The 26,509-nt window shown below is 31.9% G+C and overlaps 1 protein-coding gene across 1 annotated transcript in view; it reads left to right on the plus strand.

Annotated features, from left to right (window-relative positions):
* Positions 1–26,509, plus strand: part of CSMD3 (CUB and Sushi multiple domains 3) — a 703,442-nt gene that overhangs the window by 603,882 nt on the left and 73,051 nt on the right. Inside the window, exons 46-53 of the mRNA XM_042785878.1 lie at positions 575–655; positions 1,882–1,995; positions 6,597–6,785; positions 7,168–7,314; positions 9,856–10,044; positions 14,516–14,701; positions 16,068–16,262; positions 18,044–18,217. Of these exons, the coding sequence (XP_042641812.1) occupies positions 575–655; positions 1,882–1,995; positions 6,597–6,785; positions 7,168–7,314; positions 9,856–10,044; positions 14,516–14,701; positions 16,068–16,262; positions 18,044–18,217 (1,275 nt within the window). The remainder of the gene's footprint in view (positions 1–574; positions 656–1,881; positions 1,996–6,596; positions 6,786–7,167; positions 7,315–9,855; positions 10,045–14,515; positions 14,702–16,067; positions 16,263–18,043; positions 18,218–26,509) is intronic.

Genomic DNA, 26,509 nt, shown 5'->3' on the forward strand with positions numbered 1-26,509 from the left:
GAAGATTATTTCATGTGAGATTTCAAATTAGAAGTTTGAAATCAGAAATATTCTCTGACCCTACCTGCAGGTGAGATGTGCTCCACAGCTATTCATTGACTGGGAAATTTCACATTCAAAATGCTTCTGTTCGTCGGTTATGTTGCCTCTGGATAGAAACTTTTAGATTCTAAAACTTGTCTTGATTACAAAGTTTCAAAAGTGGAAGAGTTCAGCAGTAAAAATGTATTGTTAAAAAACAAAACATACAAAACAAAAATTGCACAACACAAAAAATATCTATTTTTCAGATTAGATCACTTAAGTGAGAAAATTTGAAATAATTTCTAAGCTTCTTATTTATGAAGAGGGTTTTGCCACTGAAATAAGTAAGAACAGAGATGCAACTTCCAATTTTTCATTAATTTTGATATTCATATATTTCCTTTCTTTTGAGTCTCTTGAAAGTTTCAGAATGAATGAATAGATGTTTATTTTTATCCTGTTAATGTGGATATTAACTCAGTTATGTCTGCATGGATATATTAACTGTCTAAGTATGGGAATGACAACTGTGTTTTCTTCCTGTTCATAGCCTATCAGCTCCGGGTCTGCCAGCCTCCAACAAATATACCAAATGCTGAAATTCTAACTGAGGATGATGAATTCGAAATAGGTAACATAAAAAAAAAAATAAAAGCAACATTTTTTTTCACAAAAAAAGGACTGATATGCACAGAAATGTCTTGCTTTTCAGGATGCAAACCATACCTGTAATATGGTAGACTTATACTTGAAAATAAAATTTTTAAGAAGCGATTAATCTTCTTTATACTTCCTGAATCTATGTTTCAGAGACCATATATAAAAAACACAGTAACTCCTTTCTTATTAATTTAAAAATACATTTTAAAAAATGTTTAATATTAAACATTGTCTAATACTGAAACAAACAAAACTCACAAAGCATGTTGACAATGATATGTTCTGTACCAGAATTAAGGTTCTGTGACCTGAAAGGCAAAATCAAATGTGTAAAAATTAGGAGGATCTGAGAAAAGGGTGACATTCTGATCTTCTAAGAAACTTAATAATATTACTTAGTCATGTGTCATTGAAAAAAATATGTTTTACATGATCAGATGCCAGATGTCTAACCAGCTAGTTTTCCTCACATTATGACAAAGAAAAATAAATTTCTTTTTAATATATACCAATATTTGATTAGTTATATTGGTAACAAAGAGAAAATACTCTTTTCTACTTATTTTATGCTCTGTAATCTGGACCAAAGAGATCTGCTGGGATGTACAAATTTTTCATTTTATTGGTACATAAAACTATATGAATTTTTAATTTCCTAATTAAAAAATTAGTTTCCTATTCTCACCATGCCAAATTTAGATATCATCAAATAATCTAGTTCCTTTTTTTTTTTTTTCCTCATGTATGGGTTACTGACTTGATCTTATCTATTTATTTCATTCCAGAATGGTTATCCAATAAATTATATTGCTTAAAGCATTGTGGACACATGGTTCATACAGCACCAGTCAAACCCAGACAAATTAGCAAACAACCCAACTAATAATGTGGTGGAAAACAGTGATAGATGCAGCATAGTGTGCGACACAATCCTCATTTGCTACTTTTCATAGACTAATCAAATTGTTTATGCCAGAGGTCGTTTAGCCCATTATATATGTCTGCAAGAAACTTCATTAATCAATGATGTTTTCAAAGCTAAAAGTCCCAGTTAATTGCTGTTTAATGTTTCTTTTGTTTGTGTTCTATTTTGTTGTTGTTGTTGTTTTGTTTTTTTTTGTTTGTTTTTTTTTTTTTTTTTTTTGTTTTGTTTTGTTTTGTTTTGTTTTGTTTTGTTTTGTTTTGTTTTTTAAACAGGAGACATTATAAGATACCAGTGTCAACCAGGCTTTACATTGGTTGGTAATGAGATTCTGACGTGTCGACTGGGTGAAAGGCTTCAAATGGATGGAGCACCACCTACCTGTCAAGGTTTTTCCTCATTTTTCTTTTCCTCCAGTCAGATCAGCTGAATGGTGATTCCTTAAATACCCTTCACTGTCTCTTTACATAAGAAGGCACACTGAAAATATTTCAGACTTTTTGATGCTATTCCCAATATTATTACTGGTTTTTATGCTGAATATGTGTTAAATATTATTGTAAAATAATTAGTAATGTTTTAATGAATTTAAAAGCTTTAAAGGACTGCTGCTCTACTTTGTGAAAATAATTTCACAATTCTCTTTTTGTAGAAAGTCTAAATTTAATAAAGAATGAGATTATTTTGATTTATTTAGAACATAATATTATAAAAAATTATATGTACATTTTTAAAATGCTAATTTAACATAACATGGATTTGGGTGAGCAAGATCTCGACATCATTTTTCAGTACAACTTTAAGTGCTTTCACTTTTATTCAGTGTATTCTAAAGAATAGGTTTTCTGTATGTGTGTGTCTATGCCTATGTCTGTTCATGTTTTCCTCCTTTTATTGAAAACTGTGAATAGAGAGAAATAACACTACCTCATTGTTAAGATCAAAACAAGATTACTGTCTTGCCAACTACTAACATCACAGTTTAAACAAGTCTTCATTAAGCCAGCATTTGGTGTGTTATGCTAGAATACAATTTTTCCATCATTTTGAAGAAAATGTGAGCTTTCTTTCATTCTGAACCAGTTAGGCACTAATGCAGATAAACCTTGCACATTTTAAAAAATGTGATCTCTTTAAAGTTTCAGTGATGGCCAGATGTTTATGTTTTCTTATTATTCTTCCATTTATTTCCAGAAAGATAAGTTTACATGCAGTTGTAAACATGTATGCTAAGACATTTCAAGAAAAAATAAAAAACAAAACCCAAAACCCCATAGTTCATAAAAATATCATTTATGTAAACAAAAGTCATTTTGAGTTCCGCTAGTTGTGATATTCCTTTGTGTTCCATCCTGAGTTTAATATTCTAACATCTACTGCTAGATTAAAATACTTTCCCAAATCAGTCATAATATATGCAGTTGATTTACATATGTATTAAATGAAAACTGCTGCCAGTCTGTGCTTTCTACCAATCAGATGTTTGTGTTGTTTTGTTTTTTTTTTTTTTTTTTTTTTTCCCCCAAGCAATTTTAATCAATTAACGTATCTATAAAACAATCATGATGAAAGACTTGCTTGGAAATAGTAAATTATTTATGACTAAGTCTACTACTTTTACAAGTAAAGCTTTAATATTTGACTGTTTCTTAGTAATTTCTGAAGTTTCAAACTGGTGCACAATTTAGTTGTTATGAACTTAAACATCAGTATTCTAATCTTTAGAACTTAATTATGACAACAAAGTTCATCTCAGTTTTCAGCTGAGGGTTGAAAAAAAAAAAGTCTAGTTCTTACAAATGCCAAGTGATCCTGAACTGGGAATTTTATAAGAACTTTAACACTGGATGATTTCTCAAAATCCATGCATTTATTTAGGTACAATTGTGTCTAGGAATAGCTTCCAACACCCCAATTTAAATTAAATTCCTAATTTAGAAGGCCCATAGCATTTAATGGGTGGAAGACCATAATAACCTCCAAGCACTGCTTTAAATGTAAAAATTATGTAATATTTGTATTAGTTGACTAATTGTTTTCACCAGGCAGAGCATATGTTTATTGTTAGACTTCATAACATTAACTTCTATTGCCTTAACTTTATGCATACGTTAGACACTTTAGCCAGTTAAGTGAATTTTTGATTGAATTTTGCTTCAATTTTTAACTTACAATAAATTAATACCCACATTCCACATTCATTTATTTATTGAATCTGAAGACTGTTGCATTGCTGAACAGATATTAAATAGCAATATTTTAGTTTTGAATTTAATGTATTACAGTGAAGATATAACAGTCAATAACGAGGAATCCCTAGGATAAAATATTGAAACAAAAACTATTTAAGATTTTATTTGATTTTAATTGTTACAGGTTAGTTTATACCACACTTAGTACTGTTTAAAATTATGTCACCCTTTTTCTATTTTTATCTGATGTGTGTCTGTTGGATACACATTTCTTAAAATTTTTGGAGATTTCCTTCTTTAGATCAGAAAAGAGTCTTTAAATTCCACAAGCTTATGTAAATACCTATAATTTTCTTCTGTTAAAATACAGTATTTACCATATGCAGCATGTAACTTTGCCCTTAATTTTCCTTCAAATTAGCTTCCAATTTCAAGATAAAATGAAAGCTTCAGAGTAAGAAGATTCAAAATGTATTTTGCATCATAATTAGAGGACCCTGAGAAAATTCTTGAAGGATGACTGTCAGCTATATCTCAGCTACATTAGCTCAGATGCATAAAAAACCTTAGCTACCAGATTCACAAGGAAATCCATTGTACAGAAATAAGTCTTTAAGCTCTCTATAAAATTCCTGAGGGATATTTAACTAGAGATCCTTAAATTGAGGATAGTTTGCAAAGCAGAATCATATGAAGACAGCAAAACTAGCTGTAAATAAACTAGTGCAGCTAGGTGACTATGTATTTCCCAGCACAGCTGTAAGTGTAAGATTAATAACTTCAGAATATGATGTGGAATATAAGAAAAAATAATTATTTAGAGTAAAGTGAAGGTATGGTAGATAATACCTGCTGAAGAAGTCAGCAGGGATGGAGCAGGTGTCTTCTTTTATCCCTGCAGAAAACACTCTCATGTTGTGGGTTCTAGCCTCTCCCAGCAATGTTTTAGAGAAAAGAATAAAGCATATTGCTTTTCTTATTTCCTAGAGTTAAAATTGGGAAAAAGGCTGTCAGAAATTAGGAATGTCAGATTTTTTAATTTCTTCTTCAGCTAATTTATATATAGTCATCAGAGAAATAATATGTCTCTGTGTTAGAAGGAGGAAAGTATCCAGTTGTCTGAACTTGTTTACTAGAAATGTGAATGTATAACCAAAAATCTCTCATACGCATATTTAATAAAAAGAATGTGGTTTGTAGATATAGATTCAATATGCACATAACACATATGACACAGTTGCACATTTGTTATGCTTACCAAAGAACTGAAGGATGATGAAGAATATGAAGTTAAAATAAACATATATCAGGGTGATTATTGGATTTTTACTTTTAAGTGAGGCAGACAGAAATCACTGATTTTTTTTTTTTTTTTTTGGTCATATTGTGAACTGTTGTACCTGTTTTTAAAAGGAGGAGCAATTAGTTTAATTGTCCAAATTCAGTCTGAGTTTCTCTAGCTACATCTTGACTGCTAGTCATAGACTGATTTTAAGAACTCTTCTTTGATGCTTCTTTTGGTAAGAGAAAAGAAATGGGACTAGACGTCCTGGTTGGGGCTGGACTAGAGTTCCTGTTGGTTTGGCAGCTGGAGGAGTGCTGCAGCACACTGAGACCCCAGGGGCTCCCCAGGTCCCAGTGCCCTCACCTGTGCGAGGGGGCGGGGGGAGCACAGCTGGAGGGCTGAGCCCGGATTGGCCGATATCCCATGTCACGTGACATTGTGCTCACTATATAAAGGCAGGAGTGGGCCGGGAGGATCTGCCACTTTTTGGAGTGTTGCTGTGGTGCCTTTGTGTTTGGGATTGCTGGCTGGGAGCAGGTGGGTGTTGGTCATCGGGTGGTGAGCAGCTGTATTGTACATTACCCATTGATACTGCTGTCAGCGTATTGTTCTGTTACTGTTATTAAACTGTTTTTATCTCAACCCACGAGTCTCCCTTTGCCCCTCTGATTCCCTCCCCATTCCCAAGTGGGGGGATGGTGAGTGAGCGACTGCGGGGTGTTTAGCTGCTGAGTGGGCTCAAAAGACAATACTAGATTAGGTCTGGTGAAGAAAAAAATTAGAATTTCATGTGGGGTTTTTTTACATGTAAAGGCAATAACCTAGTATTTTCTGAGGGTTCTATGAATCTAAAAACTGGGTAGCTGGATTAGCACAAGGCATCTTCTTGTCCAATTAGTCCTACTGACTTCTATTGAACAACAAAATCTCAGCCTAAATTGCGTCTTTTATTTTTTTAGACCAAAAGTATCATGTCTGAATAGTGCTTAGGTTGTGTGTAGGTACATCAGCATTCTTGAAGCTTGATTGAGGATCTGAGAATTCAGATGCTGCTTTATACAGATTGTGGAGGGATTGATTAGTCTTTATTTAGAATCTGACAACTAAAAAATCACAGTTTCTTCAAGGTTTGCTTTCAGTGTAAGACTCTACCTGGAATTATTGCTGACAGTAATAGTAATCTGAGGGGGGGAAAAAAGACTATGGTTCACTTTTTGAACAATGTAACAATTTAGTACTTAAGCACAGCCCTCAGAATATCTTCTCTTCTAGAGATTGTAAGAAGTGTCATGAATTAATAACTTCTGAGGGTTGCAGGGCTTATTTTCAAGATAAACATTACTTCAGATTTTTTGTCTACTAACTGACATTGTTTCTAAAACATTGTCAGTCTTTCTGTATTTATGGAAATAAAATGAGTAATGCAGATCTTAAACTCAGGAAAACCTTGCCAATGACATGAAACAGAAATAGTGGGCTTCAAATTTTTTTTACCAATCTTTCTGTTTCACAGTGCTCTGTCCAGCCAACGAACTGCGTCTGGATTCAACAGGAGTAATACTAAGCCCTGGATATCCTGACAGCTACCCAAATCTCCAGATGTGTGCATGGACCATTACTGTGGAAAAGGGTTATAATATCAGCATGTTCTTTGAATTCTTCCAGACAGAAAAGGAATTTGATATACTTGAGGTGTTTGATGGTAATTAGAGGATGCACAATTTTGGATTATACTTTTTCTCTACATATGTATTTTTATATTGCATCTGTGTAATCAATATTGTTTATTCACACTATAAATTCATAGTATAAAATATCTTAAATAAGCAATTATTTGGATTTTTTGTGCTAAAAAAAAATTGGACTATTGTTTCAAAATTGTACTGCATTAATTACAATTAGAAGTAATTTTGTATCTGAACAAATATGTAATCTTTAGTGAATAACATGTAAAGTCAACTTTCAGTTTTAATTCAGGTTAATTGACCATTTGCTTGGAGATTGATTTCTATGTATATTAATTGTATGCATATAACGTATGTTATTTAAAACTTTTTTTTTTTTTCCTTCTACCTTGTATCAAGGACCAAATAGTCATAGCCCATTGCTTATTTCTCTCAGTGGGGACTATTCATCTTCTCTAAATATAACCAGCAATGGCCATGAAGTATTTCTCCGGTGGTCAGCAGATCATGGCACCAATAAAAAAGGTTTCAGGATAAGATATATAGGTATGTAAATCAGTCTTTCTTTAATGTGTATAAAATTTCAGTATGGAACATATTTATTTATGTGAAAAGGGTAAGGTAAGATATATTTTGTAAGATTAATTGCCTAGACTGAAAGGAAATACAATCTGTTTTTTATATGAACTTGATGATACTGATCTTGTGAGGAAAAAAACCCCACACTCTAAGCAGGTTATATGAAACACATGTGCTATGTAGAGATTTAAGCAAATGCTTCACAAGACTTTAAAATGACATAAGCCAGTACTAAAGATGAAAGAAGTAGCTTCCTCCTTCTCCACCCATGTGCCTCTGTTCTTCATATTGGATCTTTGTGCGATTCATCATTAACACTTTTGGTGGGACAGAGGAAAAAACAAGGCAGGAGTGAGCAGCTATAAGATGGAAAAATGTGAGACACTGAAGGATTGAACTCTTTCATTTACGTTTCAACAGAAACTGTAAACTGTATTAGAAGAGATCTATTAGTATGTCAAAAAAGCCAGCATTGTTTGTGTTCTTAATTCAAATTAACATATTTATGAATAGTGCATGAGGATGATATATAACAAAGATTGATTTTTATATAATCCATTTTATAGAATTATTATATAATATCTATTTTTACAGGGTAATAATATTCATTAATCAAGCTAAAGTAGATCTGTAGCAATTTACATCAATTACACAATATCTATATTTGACTTTTTTATCATGACCAAAGATATGAAATACACAGAATGAAAAGTATTGAGGATAGGACCTGTAAATACTAGATTAGTTATTGGCATAAACCAATATCACTTTATAAAGTGAATAAAACAATAAAGAATAAATATAAAATTCTTCTTTCTGCTGTGTGCGTTTGTTTTTCCTCACTCAATTTTTGGCTACTTCACTATTTCAGAAAGATAATTAGGCTCACAACAGTCTGTAAAACAGTATCAATATCATCTTTCCCTTTAGGACAGGACAGTTTTCGCAGAAGTAAAATGTTTGTTATATAGCTAGATAAAATTCACTGTTATCTAGACACAAAATTTTATATCGTACCTGTTTTCATTGCCTGTATACCTGTTGCATCTCTTAAGAAATTTCTCTTCTTCCTCTTTTAATACTCTTTCCCTGCTGGCAGCAAGAGAACTGTTGAGATGTAGTGATGTACTAGTGATAGTGATCTGTATCACTCGGAAAATACCAGTATATTTTCTTATACACAAAATAAGTAGCAGCGCCTGTATCTCTGGTTCTTCAAAGAGTATAAGGCACAAGAAATTCCATGCAAGGAACAAAATATTTTTGTAGTATGTGCTCTGAAAGACACGGCAGTGCTTCTCATTGTCCTGCTTGCTTTAATAAAAAATAAACAAACATCCACGCGGCTCCATCATGATCAGAGGAAGCCTTTGCCTGAGAAAACCATTGACGTGAAGTAAGTCATGGAACATAGAAAGGCTTAAAGATCAAGTGAAGCAGCATTTTTCTATCTGCCTAAGAAAATAAATACCAATAGGTACCAACATTTCTTAAAAGCATGAAACTAGCACTTGAAAACAAACGTCCAACTTAATTTTGTTTCCTACAAAATGGGAAAACGGCCATCTAGGCGATCCAGTCTTGGCTCATCCTTGAACCAAAATGATCAGAGATCAAGTTAAATTCTTAAACATTTACCTTAAACTGGCTACCACATTATAAGTCCCTTCTGGTCCACTCTTTTGGCAAAGTAGCTAAAACCAAGTGACTTTGTACTGATGGACCTAATGGACTATGGATTTAAAAGAAATATAAGCATAATGACAGTATAATAAGAAAGTAATCTTTAATGTCAGAGAAACTTAAAGTACATAAATCCTTCAGACTCTAACAACTATATCTCTTAAAGATTTCTTTTCTCATAAAGATTTCCAAGTTTTTTAATAGCATCTAAGTAACACTTCTGTAAAACTTTGTGTTCTAAATAAATTACCCCCAAAAAAACCCCAAACTTGATTCAGTGGTTTTATTATGGAGTTATTGTGGCAGTCATAATTAAGATTAAAATCTATTTCAGATTTGTTAGTTCACTTCAGTTCATCGTATCACAGAACTTGAAAGAAATAACTTAGGACGAGAATGAAAAAATTATTTGAAAGGCATTATGTACAGTATACCCTTGATGTTTCCTTTTTTTTTAAAAAAAAAAGTATAGTACTGAAATTGATAAAATTGCAATAAATTTCATCATGAACTAAAATTTTTTAGCTTACTTGGTTTAAAAAAGGAGGTGGTTAAAAAAAAACCCAACCAGTTGTAGAAGAGAGCTATCACTATATCTCATTTGAAACTACTTTTACCTGAAGTCATAATAAAGTTCTATTCTTTCATCTTTTTATTTAGTGAATTTGCTAGATGCATGCATGATCAGGATAGAAAATGCAGCAACTTTTAGTGATGTTTTCTTAGGTTCTTGTCAGATGTCCACTGAATTCAGTAAGAATTTGTTAAGTATTGTCATTTGGATTCTAAATACATCTTTTATTTTTACAATATTTATGTTTAAAGCTCTCTACTGTAGTACTCCAGAGTCTCCTCCACATGGTTTCATTGTCAGTCAGACTGGTGGACAGCTCAACAGTATGGTTCGCTGGGCTTGCGATCGAGGTTTTCGGCTCATTGGGAAAAGTACTGCTGTATGCAGGAAGTCTCCATATGGTTATTACTCATGGGATGTTCCAGTCCCAGCTTGTCAAGGTAAATTCTTTCATTATAAAATAATACACCCTAAGAAACTTTCTTTTTCCTTTTCTAATGTAAGCCATCGGTTTTCTTACATAATATGAATAACATGTAATACTTTAGTGGACATGCCTCTGTACCAAAATTTTTCTACACAGTAAAAGTTAAAAAAATAAATGTATTTTTAGGAAAGAGTATTTCAACAGAATTTACTAAAACTGGCAGATACTGAAAATAATCTACATCACTGTGAGAGATAAAAACCCACAATTATAAAATATGAAATTATTCAAAAGTTTATGTAGATCTGAATATTTAGTAAAGTTCATTTATCATGGTCCAAGAACGATATAAAAAAAAAAAAAAAACAAAAAAAAAAAAACCAAAAACAAAAAACCAAAAAGACCTGAAACTTGCTACATTTTCAAGAACAGGAAACTGGACCAAAAAAAAACATCCTATGATGTCATTCTAATCTTTTGTGGCTTAAACTGAAATTTAAAAGAGAATACATTGGGTTAACTGTATATTTAGTTTCTTCTGCCTTATAAAAGCAAAACATACTCTACATAAATAAGGAAAAGGAAATGGTTATTTAATGCCCATCACAATTGTATTCTATTTCTTCCTTTCCTGAAAATAATACTATTGTTCTGATAACTCACCTATGTCAATCTTCAGTGAACTATTAGAATGATTTTTTTTCATTAAAATTTGCAGATTTGTTTATTCAAAATGTGTACATTTTGTTCCCATTGATCAGTGGGGATAAATGCTATAAGAATATTCTTTATTAATTGTTATTTTCACACCAATTTTTTGGAAAAAAAGTATTTGAACTATATGTTTCTAAAGAAAATTACCTAACCTTTTTCAAAGGTGAAACAATCTTAATTTCAAAGCTTTTTGATAAAATTCTATTAATATATAGAAAGTGTGTCTGTATTTTTAAAAACTAGAAGTCCTTAAGAAAAAAAAAAGTGTACAGGAAGTGCATTTGCTACATTATTTAGCTTTTTCTCCTCATCAGCTATCTAAGGACTGCCTCCATGACAGTTATTTATAGAACCTGATGAGATTGTTAGTTAGATGTGTCAAATGTGGAATGAAAAAAAAAAAAAAAAAAAAAATTCAAACCGAATCAATTCAAATAGCAGATGATTGTTCTCAACATACGGAGTAGAGTTCAGTAATGGAAATAGCTGCAATACTCAGATAATTCTTTAGGAACAAGTGGAGTTAAGTGTTTAGTAACCTTATGGTGTCTGATCAAGTACAAAGACTCTTGGTACCAACTGTTAATGCATTAAAAAATATTTAATGTATGTATTAATTGAACAACAGTTAATTATATTTATGCATTTAATGAGGGCTAGCTTTGATATGATTTGAACTTTAGTCAATTCTTCTAGCAAGTCTTTGTGTGCTGAAAGTGGTTTGTTGATGTAATATATAGCTGCAACTGACAACAGCAAACTCTTCAGATTCAACTCAAAGACACATTATTACAGCAAAACCCGTCAGCAATCTGCTGCTTCCGTACATCAGTTATACCTTTAGGTTTCCTGTTGTTTTGCTGAGGTGAAAGTTATTCCCCATATCCAGATGATACAGAAGATTTATGATATGATCTCTCGTATCAAGAGGTTGAGAACACCATCAGTCAGTATCCCTCATGTTCTTTCATGGAGGATATTTACAAGACGCAAGGTCTTTGCCATTCCCCCTACTACTGTGCAGTACAGCTTCACGACAAAGTGGTTCTAACTCTTAAGCATGGGCTAGTGGTTTTTAGAACTTCATTGGATAGAGGATAAGCACTGTTTTACAACTATTATAATCGCCATACATAATTTACCAACTAGTGTGCCAGGTGATATCAGATACAATGTCTCACCTTCTACTTCACATTCTCTATCTTTTATAATGTAACTAACTAAACCATATTAATCAGTTCTTTCACACATCTGAGTGCTGGATTGCCACAGATGATCATTTAACACAGAAAAAAAAGAAAAAAGAGTTTTAGTTTTTTTATTATTATTTCTTTTTTTAATAGCAGTGCAAGTTAAAAAAAAATACTTGCAATTTCTTTAAAAACAATGTATCTCATTTTAATCTATTTGTATTCTGTCTCCTAAATGAAGATTACCAGTCAAATCACAGTAGTATTTACTAGTGTCATCCAATGGGAAATGAGAAATCTAAATCAAAATTTATGCGTTCTTTAATGATACTTCTACAACTAATGTTTCAGTTGTCATTATAATTATGGTGTTGATTTGTAATACTGATGAAGCTGACATATAATGACATTTTTGTGGTAGACCTGTTTTTTGGGCACTTTGGGTGTTCCATATATGTAATTTTTTTCCTGTGAAGTTGTCAGATTTGAAAATAACTTGTCTTGATCAGTTCACATTTTTCCCCTTAACTAAGAGATAAATTTATGTGCAAGTTTCCACATATGTAAAATTCAGCTCATAACTGCTGTAAAAATATCATTGAGTGATTCCTTGGAAGCTCTGTTGTTTATATAAAAGGCTGTTATCAAGCATATGGCGTGCTGGGATGGAACTTGTTTCTTAAAAATTTGAGGTTAAGAGAAGGATATATTTTTCTTGTGCCACAAGATTGATTCTTTTACATGGATAATTTGACTTAAAATTTGTCAAGTCACAAAGGAGATTTTTGAATTCTGAAGGAGTACTTAATGGTAGATATAAACCACCTCAAGTTGTATCTATGAAATAGCTGCTATATATTTTGCTGATTGCTAAAAGAGACAGAATTTGCCATATGTGAACAAATAGTGCTATAGCTTTTGTTGGTGTTCAGACTCATAAGAAACTGCTGCTAACATATTACAAGTCTTTTGCAGGTGGATATTAGTTTTTTATACTCTGCTGATTACTGGTCCTGATGTAACTGTCAGTGAACTTGGTTCTGGCAAATCCATTATTGTCTGAAATTTCTTTTTATGGTTAACATGTGCTTTTGAAGGAAGAGGTTAGCTTGGCCAGTTATGCAATAAACAGTGTTACTTGATTATACCTTGGTTATACCATATTTTGGTTTTCCTCCTCTTTGCATGGACAGGTCTGCCTAATGTTTGCTACTGCAATCCAAGCTATAGAGGAATTTGAAATATACTAAAGATCAACTTGGTCATATATTTTCATTTTAGTGTCATGGAGCCTCAGTTTCTTTCTTTGGTGATATCAGGTGAAATAGTAGAGCTTTGTCAGATGTTTGGTAAGAAGTAGAAATAGACCTTCTGGTTTAGTTAACTTGTCACTTTTTATCCCTCTTGGATCATGTCTTATTAGACTTTAGAAGATGGAATTTGATATCTCTCTTGGGGTCTTCACTGTCTCCTAATCACTGTTCTCTTATTTTCTTCTAAATATGTGCTTGTCTCCAGTTACCAGTAGGTATTGTGATAGCCATAAGATATACGATGTTATGGTTGCCCAGATGAGGTAATGAGCAAATTAATAATAGTTTTCAGTGATCTCCTCAGTACAGTGTGTGACTTTTTTTTAAATTTACGTGTCATATGCAATTTCTTTTTATGGCAATTCAAGCACATTGTAACACTGATACCTTCACCTCTGTTCTGCAAGTTGTAATAGAGTTAGTTCTTTACCTGTTTCTCAGCTGCAATTATTAGCTTTGGTACAGTGCCACGCTGTTGTTATACTGCTTATGAACCAGATCTGTCTTACATCATATCAGTTCACAAAAGGGACAAGAATAGATTACTGTTTTTAATCAAGTATTTATACTTAAGAGTTAAGTGCCTAAGCCCCTTTTTTTTTTTTTGCATCTGACCTGCATTAGATTTATGGTGTTAAAATGGGAAAAGGTTGATGTTTAATTTTATTCCCAAAACAGACAGAGCAATATTTAGAGCCAGATCTTCTCTTGGTACTTTCTTTTGGCTGAATAAATAAATAATTAAAAAAAAATTTGCTTACACATTCATTTGCCAATTTTCAATATCTTCAAAAGGGTATTTTCTTTCTGCTTTGCAGGAGGTAAAATGGAATGCTGAACATTAATTTTAGTGCTTTGCCAGAGGTCACAGAGTACATCTGATGGAAGAAACTTGAAGTACAATCTAGATTCTTAATGTCTCAGACTAGTGCTTTACTCATTCAACCGTGCTGTTCGCATTTTTTTCCAGCTATTCTCTATTCTCTCTTCTTTGATTATCTTCTGCATTTTGAATGGATAGATGCAGAATTATGAACCCTTGTTCTTATTTTTAACCTCCTTCATCAAGAGACAAAAACTTTGTCAGATTTAATTCCCTAAAATTTTAAGGGGATTTATTTCTAGTCTTAAAACACACATTAATGAGTTAAAAAGTCATCTTTATGAATGTAATACTGCTGATGTTACAATGCATAAACCCTTTGAGGTGAGCAGAAGCTTATAGTGAATAAGATATAAAATAACTAGTGTCTTTCTCTTTATTCAGCAATATCTTGTGGAATTCCTAAAGCCCCATTGAATGGTGGGATATTAACTACAGATTACTTAGTTGGCACCCGTGTTACTTATTTTTGCAATGATGGATATAGACTATCAGCCAAGGAACTTACTACTGCAGTCTGCCAGCCGGATGGTACCTGGAGTAATCACAATAAAACACCTCGCTGTGTAGGTAAGTAACGTGTAAAAGCTCTTCAGTGAGTAAGAGCCTGGCTGTACATTTTGTTTATTTACCCAGGGCACAAATCTTCTCATTACTTAAATGTTCAGCTTCAGGTTATTTTAATCTATTAATAATTGGTGTTATTAAATTATTGTGAAATATATATTTGAAATGTATATATCTGAGATATATATTGAAACATTCTGTGACAGCTGAAGTAGTACACTAGAGATTATAGAAGATATTCAAACTGATACTTAACTTACAGCTAAATCAAAGTTAATGATTGCAGAGGTTTATGCAAAAGCCATATCTTCAGTGAGAGCTGCACAGTTCATATACTGTTAACAAACCCTATTTACTATCCAGAATTTCAAAGTCTCTGGTGCTCTGGAATACTTGCTTGAAACTGCTGCTTATTATTTGTATTCAGGCCATCATTATAATCTTACACCATCTGAACTTGTGGGAACATCACTGAATAGAAAACGCATGTTCAGTCACAAAGAGAAGCAGATACTATCAGTTATAAATGGGGTATCAAAACCCAGGTGATTGTAAGACTGATACAGAAGTGTTAGAGTGTCTGATGCACATTAAGATTTGAATTATCTCACCCAATAATATTGAAAAGGAAAGAAAACATACCCTAAAATAATTTTCAAGGTTCTTCCCCTTTTTCATTTTTTTTTTTTAATTTTTCTTGTTCTTGTAAATTGAATTCCTTCATGCCTTTTCCTCTATCTAAAGAACAAAACTGAATAGAAAGAAAGTAGTATTCAGCAAAGATATTCCTCTGTGCCTATTGATCATGAAAAAAAATTGTTATGCTTGTTAAACTTTTTCTATTAGATTAGGGTTGTAGAACCTTTTTGTTTAGTTTTTGGAGGAAGAACACATAGTATTATGGTATGAGATAAAAATGTGTAGCTGCTGAACAACTATCTTGGATATGGATATTATTTTATGTCACCACTGCACGGCCTCTCCAAATGAGTCTTTAAGGTCTCACAGAATTTACCTGAGTTGAAAAATAATTCCTGTATTGAAATGTAGCTAACATTTTAGTAAAGATTTTGATGTCTGCTGTAAAGTGTCACAAGAGTTCCATGACTATCAATTTACAAGTAATTCAACCATGGTATGTATTCTATCTACACCAATTACATAGCTCTGCATACACAGTCAGTGTTCTGCCTGAGACAGAATGAGAGAACTTGTACCTGCTAACCACAGGCAATTTCAAATACAGCTTTACTCTTCAAATATTATGTTACTGTGTTTAAAATATATCTCTGAATTAATAATAGTACAGATTTTCCTAATTTGCCTGTACTAAGCCACAAATAACTATATGTTTTTATTATTTTGAAAGTTGTTACTTGTCCAAGCATCAATTCTTTTACACTGGAACATGGAAGATGGAGAATAGTGAATGGTTCACATTATGAATATAAAACGAAAGTAGTTTTCAGCTGTGATCCAGGTTATTATGGTTTGGGACCAGCATCTATTGAGTGTCTTGCTAATGGCACCTGGAGTTGGAGAAATGAGCGACCTTACTGCCAAAGTGAGTACATCTTGTATCTGCATCTGCTGTACAGACCTCAGATGAAAATATTTTATTTGGCTGAATTAGAAAGTAACGAATTAAATATCGGAATCAGTTAATTAAAAAAATGTTTCCTGGCTGGAATTCCTGGGTATCATAAAGACTAATATTTGCAGATACAATCCATTGGGTTTAGTGACAAGGAAATATTTGTAAGTACGCTTCTGGATTTTAAAGGTCCCTAAGTCTATAAAAGTACAAATAAATAAAGAGAACATTTTCATATATATATATATATATATATATATATATATATATTTCTAGGTCAGGAATGTTCTACAGTCTAGAAAAATGTGAAAATTTTGTATCCTGCTTACACACTTGATAAATAAAATAATCTCTCCTTTCAGCTGGCTACTATATAGTGTGCAAGTCCACATCATTCCTACCATTAGCTGGTATCCTGATAACCTTCAATAGCCATTTTTCAAAAAAAATGTGTAATGAATATTCAGATACTTTAAACAAGCTAAATGTGTAGCTACAGTTATGCTCCACTCCCCCACTCCTGTGAAAAGAAGGTTTCTTTACGTATTTAAATTTAAACATGTGTTTTTCAAATCTCGGAGGTTTTGGGTATACTTTGAAGGCCCAAATTTCTTCCTCTTTCTGAAACACCACATGACATACACTCTGATAGAATGAGATAGACTGTGGCTTTCTTTGGTGCATGTATCCAAACTGTGTGTAACTGCATGTATGTGTATAAATCCACACATACATGAAAAGCAGAAAAAGAAAGTGTAGATAAGACAGATAACTGTAGGTTAGCATATACTTAGAATTTATTGAGAATATGTTTCGAACTAATAAAAAAAGGGGCTGAAAAATGCAATTCTGAAGACAGATTCATTCTATTGGAAATTAACCTTAATTTTGAGTTCTTTATAACCTGATGGAAATTTCATTTATAATTTAGAGAATTTTTAAAAGTTAATTGCAATATTTCACCTCTTCTAGAGTTATAAATATTGTGTATATGTCTGTATATATGTCTCTTTCTGTATATAGATATTTTACATGTTATATATGTATTTGTAACCCTTTTTTCTTTAAAAGGCAAACATTTTCACTATGCTTTGGGAAGTTTCTTTTGCATTATTACCACTTACGTTTTCTTTAGCGTAAAGTGCACTAGTTACTTTCAAGCTTTAATAATCCACTATCTTGCTTATGAATAGTAAATGTCTTTTTACTAATTTTTAAAAGAAAATTATTAAAGTGAAAAATAATGATTTTGAATGAAAATTTTCTTTGAATTTTAAATTAATATCAAGGAATTCCATTCATTCACTCATTATAACAACATATTGTGTGAATGCTAGGGCAAGCATTTCTTTATGAACTGGAAGATAAAAATTACATCTTCCCAAAGAATCATAAAGACAGTTTTTAAAATGGCAACAATTGTGATATCCCAATATTAAGAAAAAGTCTGATAAAACCAAGGTAAGTAAATAACAATTAATAATGTTCTGAATGGTGGGGGTTTTTAACTTTACAGAGGCAATTTTAATTGTTCCACCCCTGCTCTTTCATAAGTATTATTTCTGGGGAAGTAATAGACTTTATATGAGGAGTTTTTAACTTATTTTTTCTACAGAGAAAAATACATAAACTGTGAAATTTATTTATCTCATTGACTGGCTGGTGAGTGTTCCTGGTTGATAAGTATTATTTTATGTGTGTTTGTGATACTCAACTATACATTCCTCTTTTGTTTTGGTTTTACCATAAAGTTATTTCTTGTGGAGAACTTCCTACACCTCCAAATGGGAATAAGATTGGAACTCAAATCACATATGGATCTACAGCTATATTTACTTGTGACTCAGGATACATGCTAGTTGGCTCTGCAGTGAGGGAATGTCTGTCTTCGGGACTCTGGAGTGGAATTGAAACCAGATGTTTAGGTATGGATACTACTGTCATGGCTTGCTTATCTTCTTTCTCTATAGCAGGCAAAAGTAAGAAAAGTGAACCAGCTTGTCTCTTTCTGTTAGCACAGACATTGAAGAGAGTTCTGCACTTTAAAAATGTGCGTGGAAGGGTTGTTTTCCTTATCAAATTATAACTAGGGTTACCTTTCCACGAATCTGTTCTTCAGTATCTTCCCAACTTTCAAAACCTGTGTTACTGGATTGCTGCATATATCTCTAAAGTAGGGCTGTACATAAATATCAAGACTGATTGTTTCCAGATGTATCAGCTTTCATATATATCCTCAGTAAAATATCTGCATAGTACACCTGAACTTACTGGTCATATTATAAAATTAATCTGTACAGTTGCAAAAAATACTGAGGGGGAGGAGGGAATAAAAAAATATTTCTAGAAACTTTGACAGGAGCACTGCAGCCTTCTTTCTCAGAGTAAATCACTGTCCAGATACTACTTACAGAATTTGAAATCCTTTAACTGTACATGTTTAGACATCTTCATTTATATAAAATAGTAAGACACCAGTCCCTGAATTATTTATGAATCAAATAAACATGTGATCTCAGTGAAACAATTTCAGTGCTTCTGTTTAATTCATTATGATCATGTGTACCTTGATCTTGGTTATTTTGTTAACTGCAGAGACATTGATTTTAACTCTATATGCAATTAACATTTTTGTTTCAGTTGGAATCAAAGCTATAATAGTAATTGGATTTTAGAATGCAATATGAATGTCATATTGTACCTTACCATTTGTGGGGGCATGAGAATATAAAAGAATATCCATAAACTGACTTTCAAAAAATCTGAACTAGTATATACATTAAATATAGAGGTGTGTTACAATATCTCTTTATGCAGATTGCCGTTTAGCTTTTTAGACTACTCTCCATTCCAAATAATTTTTCTTCTTTAACAAAGCATTATTTGCTGCAAATCTTCACTTAATCATAATTTAAATGACTCATGAATGAGTGAAAGTGTTGCTTATCAAGCTACAAGTCAAAAGCTGGAATGATTCCTGATATATACCTGAGGGGAAAAGAGGAGCTTTGTTTATGCTTCACTTTTACTATTAAAACTCATTTAACAGAGTGGGGTAAAAAGAAAAGATCTTCATGTTTGATTTTCTTTTTCTTCTAAGTTGTCAGAAATGTTAAGATAGACTGAAATCTGAAAGTTTTGGGGCACCATAATATGTGTGTAATCAAAATTTTCTGACTTTTTTTTATTATTATTTTTTTTTGGTTTGTCTGCAAATGTAGCAGTTACTGAAGTTTGGAGAAATGTAAAAATTTTCATCAGAGGCCTACTGATCTGAAACAAGCTGAATTATGTGCTATTTTTGAATAGCACCTTGGAAAAACAGTTGTGTTTAAGAATTTTGCCAAAATAAATTTATGCTAATTGAAGATCAACACAGAATTAATTGGATTTGTCATACATTTGTCTGTAGAAATACAAATGTCATAGAAGCTTATTAATAGTAATAGGTTGCATAATCTTTACTTGAATCTTAAAAAAAGACTCAAAGTAATCAATTTGCAGATGATATAAATTTTTTTTTTTTACTTCTCAGAAGAGATTCATTATTATTAAGTTCATATGTCCGGTACCAATAAACAGTTAAGAAAATGTGTTAAAATAACTATATGACTAGAAGGGAAAACAGTAATCTAAAAGTTGCCTTTCATATCAGACTAATAGGACTACAGTAACTCTTCAAATGTTTATTTTCAAAGCTTTAATGATGGCATATTGTTGAAGAGAACATGAATAAAAGTTTTACTTACAGAAATGGTATGTAATGTACATCATATATAGTGTACAAAAAAAGCTTGTTAAAAAAATAGTTTGGTTAAAAAAAAAAAAAGAAACAAAGCTAGTGACAGAGCAAATTTATAAAACAGAGAAAGTAATGGCTACCATAATTGCTCTTGCAACTGCCCACTGTGCTACATCAAAATGCAGAAATGAGCTTTCTGGAAAAACTCTGATTAATTCATTTCAATTCTTGTTTCTTCAACAAGTAATTTAGTAAGACTTAAGGTAGAGGGATGAGTTCAGCTAATGACAAATCAGAATTCAGAAATTTGTTTAAAAAGCTGAGAAATAAAATGTTTTCAGAAGGTGGAAGAAATTGAAAAAATTAAATAAATTGTAGAATGCGTGAGAAAGAAAATAAAATACAGCAGGAAGATCTACAGAGCGGGTATTGTAATGATCTAAGAAATATATTTTTGTGCAACTTAAGAATCAATTCTGGTGCTTGTTTTCAATCACTGAACAACAGTAAGAAAAAATTTAAACTTCATTTTCTACATCTAAAGCTTTTCTGCTCACAGCTGTAATCCTTTATTATTTATCTTAAAGTCTTTCCACATTTACTTGTTGAAAAATGTAGTTATGCTTGGGCTCAAGTGGCTACCAGTGTATTTATGTTTTAAGCATTGAAGATGCCCTTAAGAATACACTTAGATGACATTAATAAAATCTTACAGGATACAGTAGTATCCTTTTCCAAGTATTTTGTTTAAAAAGATAAGCTATCATTTTTAAAAAATGCTACTCATATAATTTTGCTGAATAATTACATTGGACAACATAATTTTCATTCCATTTATGTGTAATTTGAAAAATTTATGAAAGGTGGAATAAATAAGAATATAAATATCAGCAAAAGAACCTAAACCTAATTAGTGTTGAACCTAATTAGATACAGACAATAAATAGAAAAAAAGTAAGAACCGAATCACCAAAACTAATGACTAAAATCCAAATTGTATTACAACACAAATCAAATTCCATGATGTTGTGGACAACAGTGAACAATTATAATGACAGCGATAGCAGTGTCAGAATAGGTTGATAGCTTTCACAGCCCTTTTTTGTCTTTCTTTTACTTTTCCTGCTCCTTTTATTACAAGAAGGATAGAACTTTATGGCTATTGAATCTTAGGAGAAAGTAGGTGGCAAAGAGATTTAGAACATTTAACACAATTGCTCTCCTTTCTGAACTTCACTTTTTTTTTTTTTTTTTCTTTTCAGAATACCTAAATAACAATGTAGTACTGTGTGAGTAATCGTATTAATGTAATGATCATCATTTGATCTTTCACTAAATGTAGTAGGAAAATGATTTCTGTATCAGTATTATTGTTCTCCATAGCTGGTGAGAAGAAACAATGTTCAAATTGAAAAAATAAACAAATCAAAACAAGAGAGAGCTCCTGAAGTAATTCTGTTGTGGAAGTCTTAAAAACAAATAAATGTTTCACAAGATTTTATGGTGAAAAAGTATGAAAAAAATCACTTTAGTCTTTTAAAATAAAGTAACTGTCAAAGACAAAAGCCATGACTGTTGTGTCTCCAAGGTTACAGACAGCCTTTTGCAGTATATTCTGATTGATCTTTTTCTGCACTGAATACATTAAATCAGTTTCTGTGGAAAAGTCTATGTAATAAATCCTGGGAAATATTCAGAAACAGAATAGATTTCTGTTGAATATCCTATTCATAAAAAAGAGCAACAAATCTGTGTATTTTGTTATATACATTCCTCAGGGAAAAATATTTAAATATTTGATGAACAAATTGATTGTTCTGTTTTTGTTTATATGCAAACTTAACATATATACATTATGTTATTTATTTATGACAGTAATTTTGTTTGCTTTATTTTACTGACATGAGTAATAATGATCATTAAAATATATATTTTCATAACTATAAAAATATTGAGGGTTTCTTATTTAGCTGTTTTAATGCTTATTATCAGCTATTTATTAACTGAGCATTTCCCAGAGATGATATAAATAGGGTCTACTTCATTAACTCCATAGTATTTTCAGATTTTTTAACTGATATGTGAATGATGAACAAAATTTCCCAACATTTCCTAAGGTTTCTCTAACACTAAGTTTTTCTTCCCTTTCTTCATTAGCACCATTTTCAGACTTTTTATGAACTTAAATGAGAAGCACTATCAGAAGGTTTTTTTACAACACCATTATTTGAAGATCAGGATTACTTTTTTTTTTTTTTTTTTTTTTTTCCTCTCATGTAGCTCGGCAGAAGGAAATACAGAGAAATTTCCAGAAAGCAGCACAGTTTTAAAAGTGACTGTGGATAGAAGTTGATGTAGTGGAGATCAGTATGTGCTGAAATTAATTTTCTTGAGGTCATTTGTTGGCTTTTACAATATTTCCTGTATTATTCGTTTCCTGTATTACTAGTTAAAAAAGAAATCAACAAAGTACAAAAATATAGCATGCTTTGAAAAGCTTTTCTGTTGGGTCCAATTCTTCTTATACTTTAAAGCAGCAACTGTTTTCTTAGATTATTCCAAAGCATTCTTATTTCCTGCTAGGACCTTGCTCATTGTTAATGTAATGTACAAAGTTTCATACTTCTATTTGTGGGGTATATAATTGTATCAAGTTTCTTTCAGTTGTGTTAGTTGCATGATTCAAAGTAATTTTAGAAGATGCTTAGACATCATATAAATGAAAAACATTTGAAAACTGGGAAAAAAATGTTATTTTCAACCAATTGTCAAACTTGTTAGAGGAAAGATATCATATGCAAACTTTTCCTTTTTGTTGATTGGTAATCTAACTCCAGTTTTTCACATTTCTTTAAGTTGTGAATACATGCTCTTCAACTCAGCTGGACTAACTTTAACCTTCATTTATTATTATTTTTTTTTCTTTCTCAATTCCTCTTGACATCTAAGCATGTTGATAACACAGATCTGTTGATATTGTCTCTCTTCTTCACCAAAATTAATTGCTGTCATTTCATACATATGTCCTAGAAAGATTCAGCAATTTCTAGAATGACAGATGTGTTCAGTTCAGCAAGTTAGTATTAAATCTGAAATCAAGATAAACAATAAATGATTAATTTTTTTTAAAGCTCTATAAAATTACATGTTTTGTTGTTAATCTCAATGTTATTAAATGATGTTATATTTAGTTCATTTAGAGAACTAAACACAACTTTATAAAATGCTAAGTATCCATAGGAATTAAAATACATAAATGAAGACTGAAGTTTACTTGATCAGTAAGACATATGGAGGTGTGCTTCCAATACATGACTAATAGTAGAGGATTTTTCAATAAAGAAAGACATATAGCAGTAAAAATGTTAACCCACTGTAATGGTGTTAGAGTGAGCATTAAACGTCCACATTTGTTCATACTTGCCATACAACAGTATCAGATATGCCTTTCATCTCTTCTAAGAGAAATAATAAACCTCACATACTGTGCCCTTGTCTGCATCAACAAATAATCCAGCAGAAAGGAGCAGATGATAACACCAATACCTGCTAATGAATTCTCTATATCTACATTAAATATGGTCCAGAGAATTTTCCTTGGACAGTATCTGTTCTAGTTGTCTGGGCTAAATGTCATCTTAACTCATATTAAAAGTTACAAGGAGGATCTGAAGCAAAATGCTGATGTAGATAGAACCTGTGACTTGTTAGCTGAGGAATTTTTACTCCAGTTTTGCTCAACTCTCTCTTACTTTTTTCATACAAAAACACCAATTCCAAACATTAATGAGTCATTGGTAAGAGCATGCTACTCACAAAGAAAACATGATGACATATAAGAAAACAGTTATCCAATAGTTCTGTACAGGGCAATGCTGTCAATGCTGTAAAAAGAGTAGCAGATATACCGTCTAGGGCAGATCAACCAGTGCATGAATCAATCAGTGCTGTGGAGAGGTGTGTGGGACAGGTAAGGATCTGCCATTTAGCACCTCCAGTCAATTCACAACTGAAAGATAACGTGATAAGGGATAAAAAGATTTTTTTTCATAAGACCAGTTTATGAGATGTATGTACATTAGTTAATGAAAACACCAGTGGGGAGGTTAGATAACCAGATTAGAAGGTATGAAAAGATATTAAATTCATGCATGTTGTAGATCAATTAAATCAGGAACAGAAATATGTACATATTTCTGTTATATGCAATTTATGTATTTGGAAGAACAAGGTAGAACAGTAGAGCTGGAAAGTTATTTTTCAATTCTTTTATTTTGAGAGAAAAGTATGCATACTTAGGACTGAGTGTACCTTTAAATTTCTATCAGGTAAGCATGAAGGAATCATAGTATTTGTATTTTCCCAATCAGCTTTCAGTCACTGAAAGGTTTCTGTGGCTACACATCCTCTGAAGTGTAGCCTTTCTGCCACTGTTTTCATCCCTAAAAGTTTTGGAAAATCATACAAGCATAACATAACTTCTTCCTCAAGACAGATTTTAAACATCTCTTTTTTTAACTTGGTATTTCAACTAAAAGGGAATCTGTGTCTCCAGTGATAATGAAATAATATATCTAGAGCTAGACATGCTTCTTTTTGTTCTTCAATACTATTGCATAATAATAACTAGACTTTCAAATGGGATATATGATGTTTCATCTTAAAAGAATTATTCAGCCATTTCAAAGAATTCAGGAGAGAGCCTCCTTCTGTGGGCCATGAGTTAAAAAAATATTTAAAAGAATGTTATAATTCATCCTGAACAGTTTTAGTACAGATTGAACAGCTGGCAAGGTGAGCATCTTCTGAAACTAACAGGAGAAAGACCCCAAACCCTATTTTTTCTAGGGTTGTGCAGTGTTGTTTCAATACAGTGATTTCCTACAGAAGATGTTGTTTGTGAACAGGAGGATGTGAAAAATATACCGTTGTAAGAAATGCAGTCCCTGTAGAGAAGAAAGAAATTCCAGCAAATAATTATTCCCTTCTCATCGGAGGTCATCTTGACAGGTTAATTAACTTTGTTGAATAATAACCTAAATCTCTTTCTTCAATAATATATTGATATGTAGATTCCTTTCACTACTATGCATATATTTGACATTACTGACAGCTAAAATAAGCATAGGCATGTTTTTGCCATTTAATATAAGGGTTCTGTATTCATTTATTCCTACTCTTGCATCTTGGAGAGTAACCTGCAGAAAAGAAACTTCATTTGCATCTGAGGTTTCAAAGGTTCTGACACTAAGTTATTCTGATCATTTTTCGTTGCTAGAGCTGGATTTCATGTCAAGATAGGTAATTTATTTGGTGCTTACATGCTATTAATATTCTTCATTCCTAATTTTGCTTCTTAATATTTCATGTAGTTATTCGCAAGGTTTGCTAGACTGAAAATTGAGAATTTTATAGTTTATTTCCCCCTCAAATCTGCTATGCAGTAAAGCCTTCATATTTAATCTATTTCTTTGTAGCATTTACTCATTGCCTTTACAGAAGTCACATCTTTTGATTCAGTATTATAAATTACAGGTTACATTAAGACCTAGGGATGTTAGCTGAATTCATAGAATCTCTGTATAGGTCTTTGATGTCTGTATCATAGAAAAGATGGAACTACACCCAGACCTATGACACAGCACTAAAATAAAGACATAGACAATGAACAAGGCTATCCTGAATGTAGTCCAGAATGGGCTAGTTTAAAATTGTCCAGAATCCTAACCTAATGTGAAGTCAGCTATTTACTACTAGGGTGTTAGAATATTTTTTCCACCTCAGTAGTAGTAATTATGATAATTTAATTATTGCAAATTGTTGAATGGAGATTTTGCTTAACATTTGCTAATTTTATTTCAGCTTTTCTTTTATCCACAACCCAATATTTAATGCAGTGCTGTAAGTGTTCTATTTGTTATGCAGATGTGTTTGGCAAAGTACCATACAAGGGTGCATTCTATTTTTTTTCTCACTCATTGATTCTGATAAATGTAGATCAGCAGAACAGTATTGATCTCACTGCTTGAACCACTTCTTCTGTCTCATATCTCCCACAGATTTTATATGATTGCTTTTATTTTTTGTTTTCAGTAGCATTCCATGGTGACCACAACAGTTTCATATTTGCTTATAATTGGTCTTAGAATAAGAGTATTACTTTGGGGATAAAAAAGTGATATTCCATTAGATAATTACTATTATGTCTTCTATCCATGATAAGTAAATGTTCAATGACTTATTTGTTGTTTAAACAGGATTATAAATTGATAATAGAATGAGTATTTCTTAAATCCTTTCTCAACTATTTGCAAAAAAAAAAAAAAATTGGCAAACAAGAAAAAAAATAAAATAAAACAGGAGACAACTCTGCTGCTCAGTATTTCAACCTTTGTTTTCTTAGCAGTAGTCTTAGTCTTTTCTCAGCAGTCCTTTGTTTTTTGCTTCCTTATCTTTTTGCATCTGTTTTCAGTTT

The sequence above is a fragment of the Tyto alba genome, unplaced genomic scaffold, assembly GCF_018691265.1.
Source record: "Tyto alba isolate M040663 unplaced genomic scaffold, T.alba_DEE_v4.0 Super-Scaffold_9, whole genome shotgun sequence".
Taxonomy (NCBI): domain Eukaryota; kingdom Metazoa; phylum Chordata; class Aves; order Strigiformes; family Tytonidae; genus Tyto; species Tyto alba.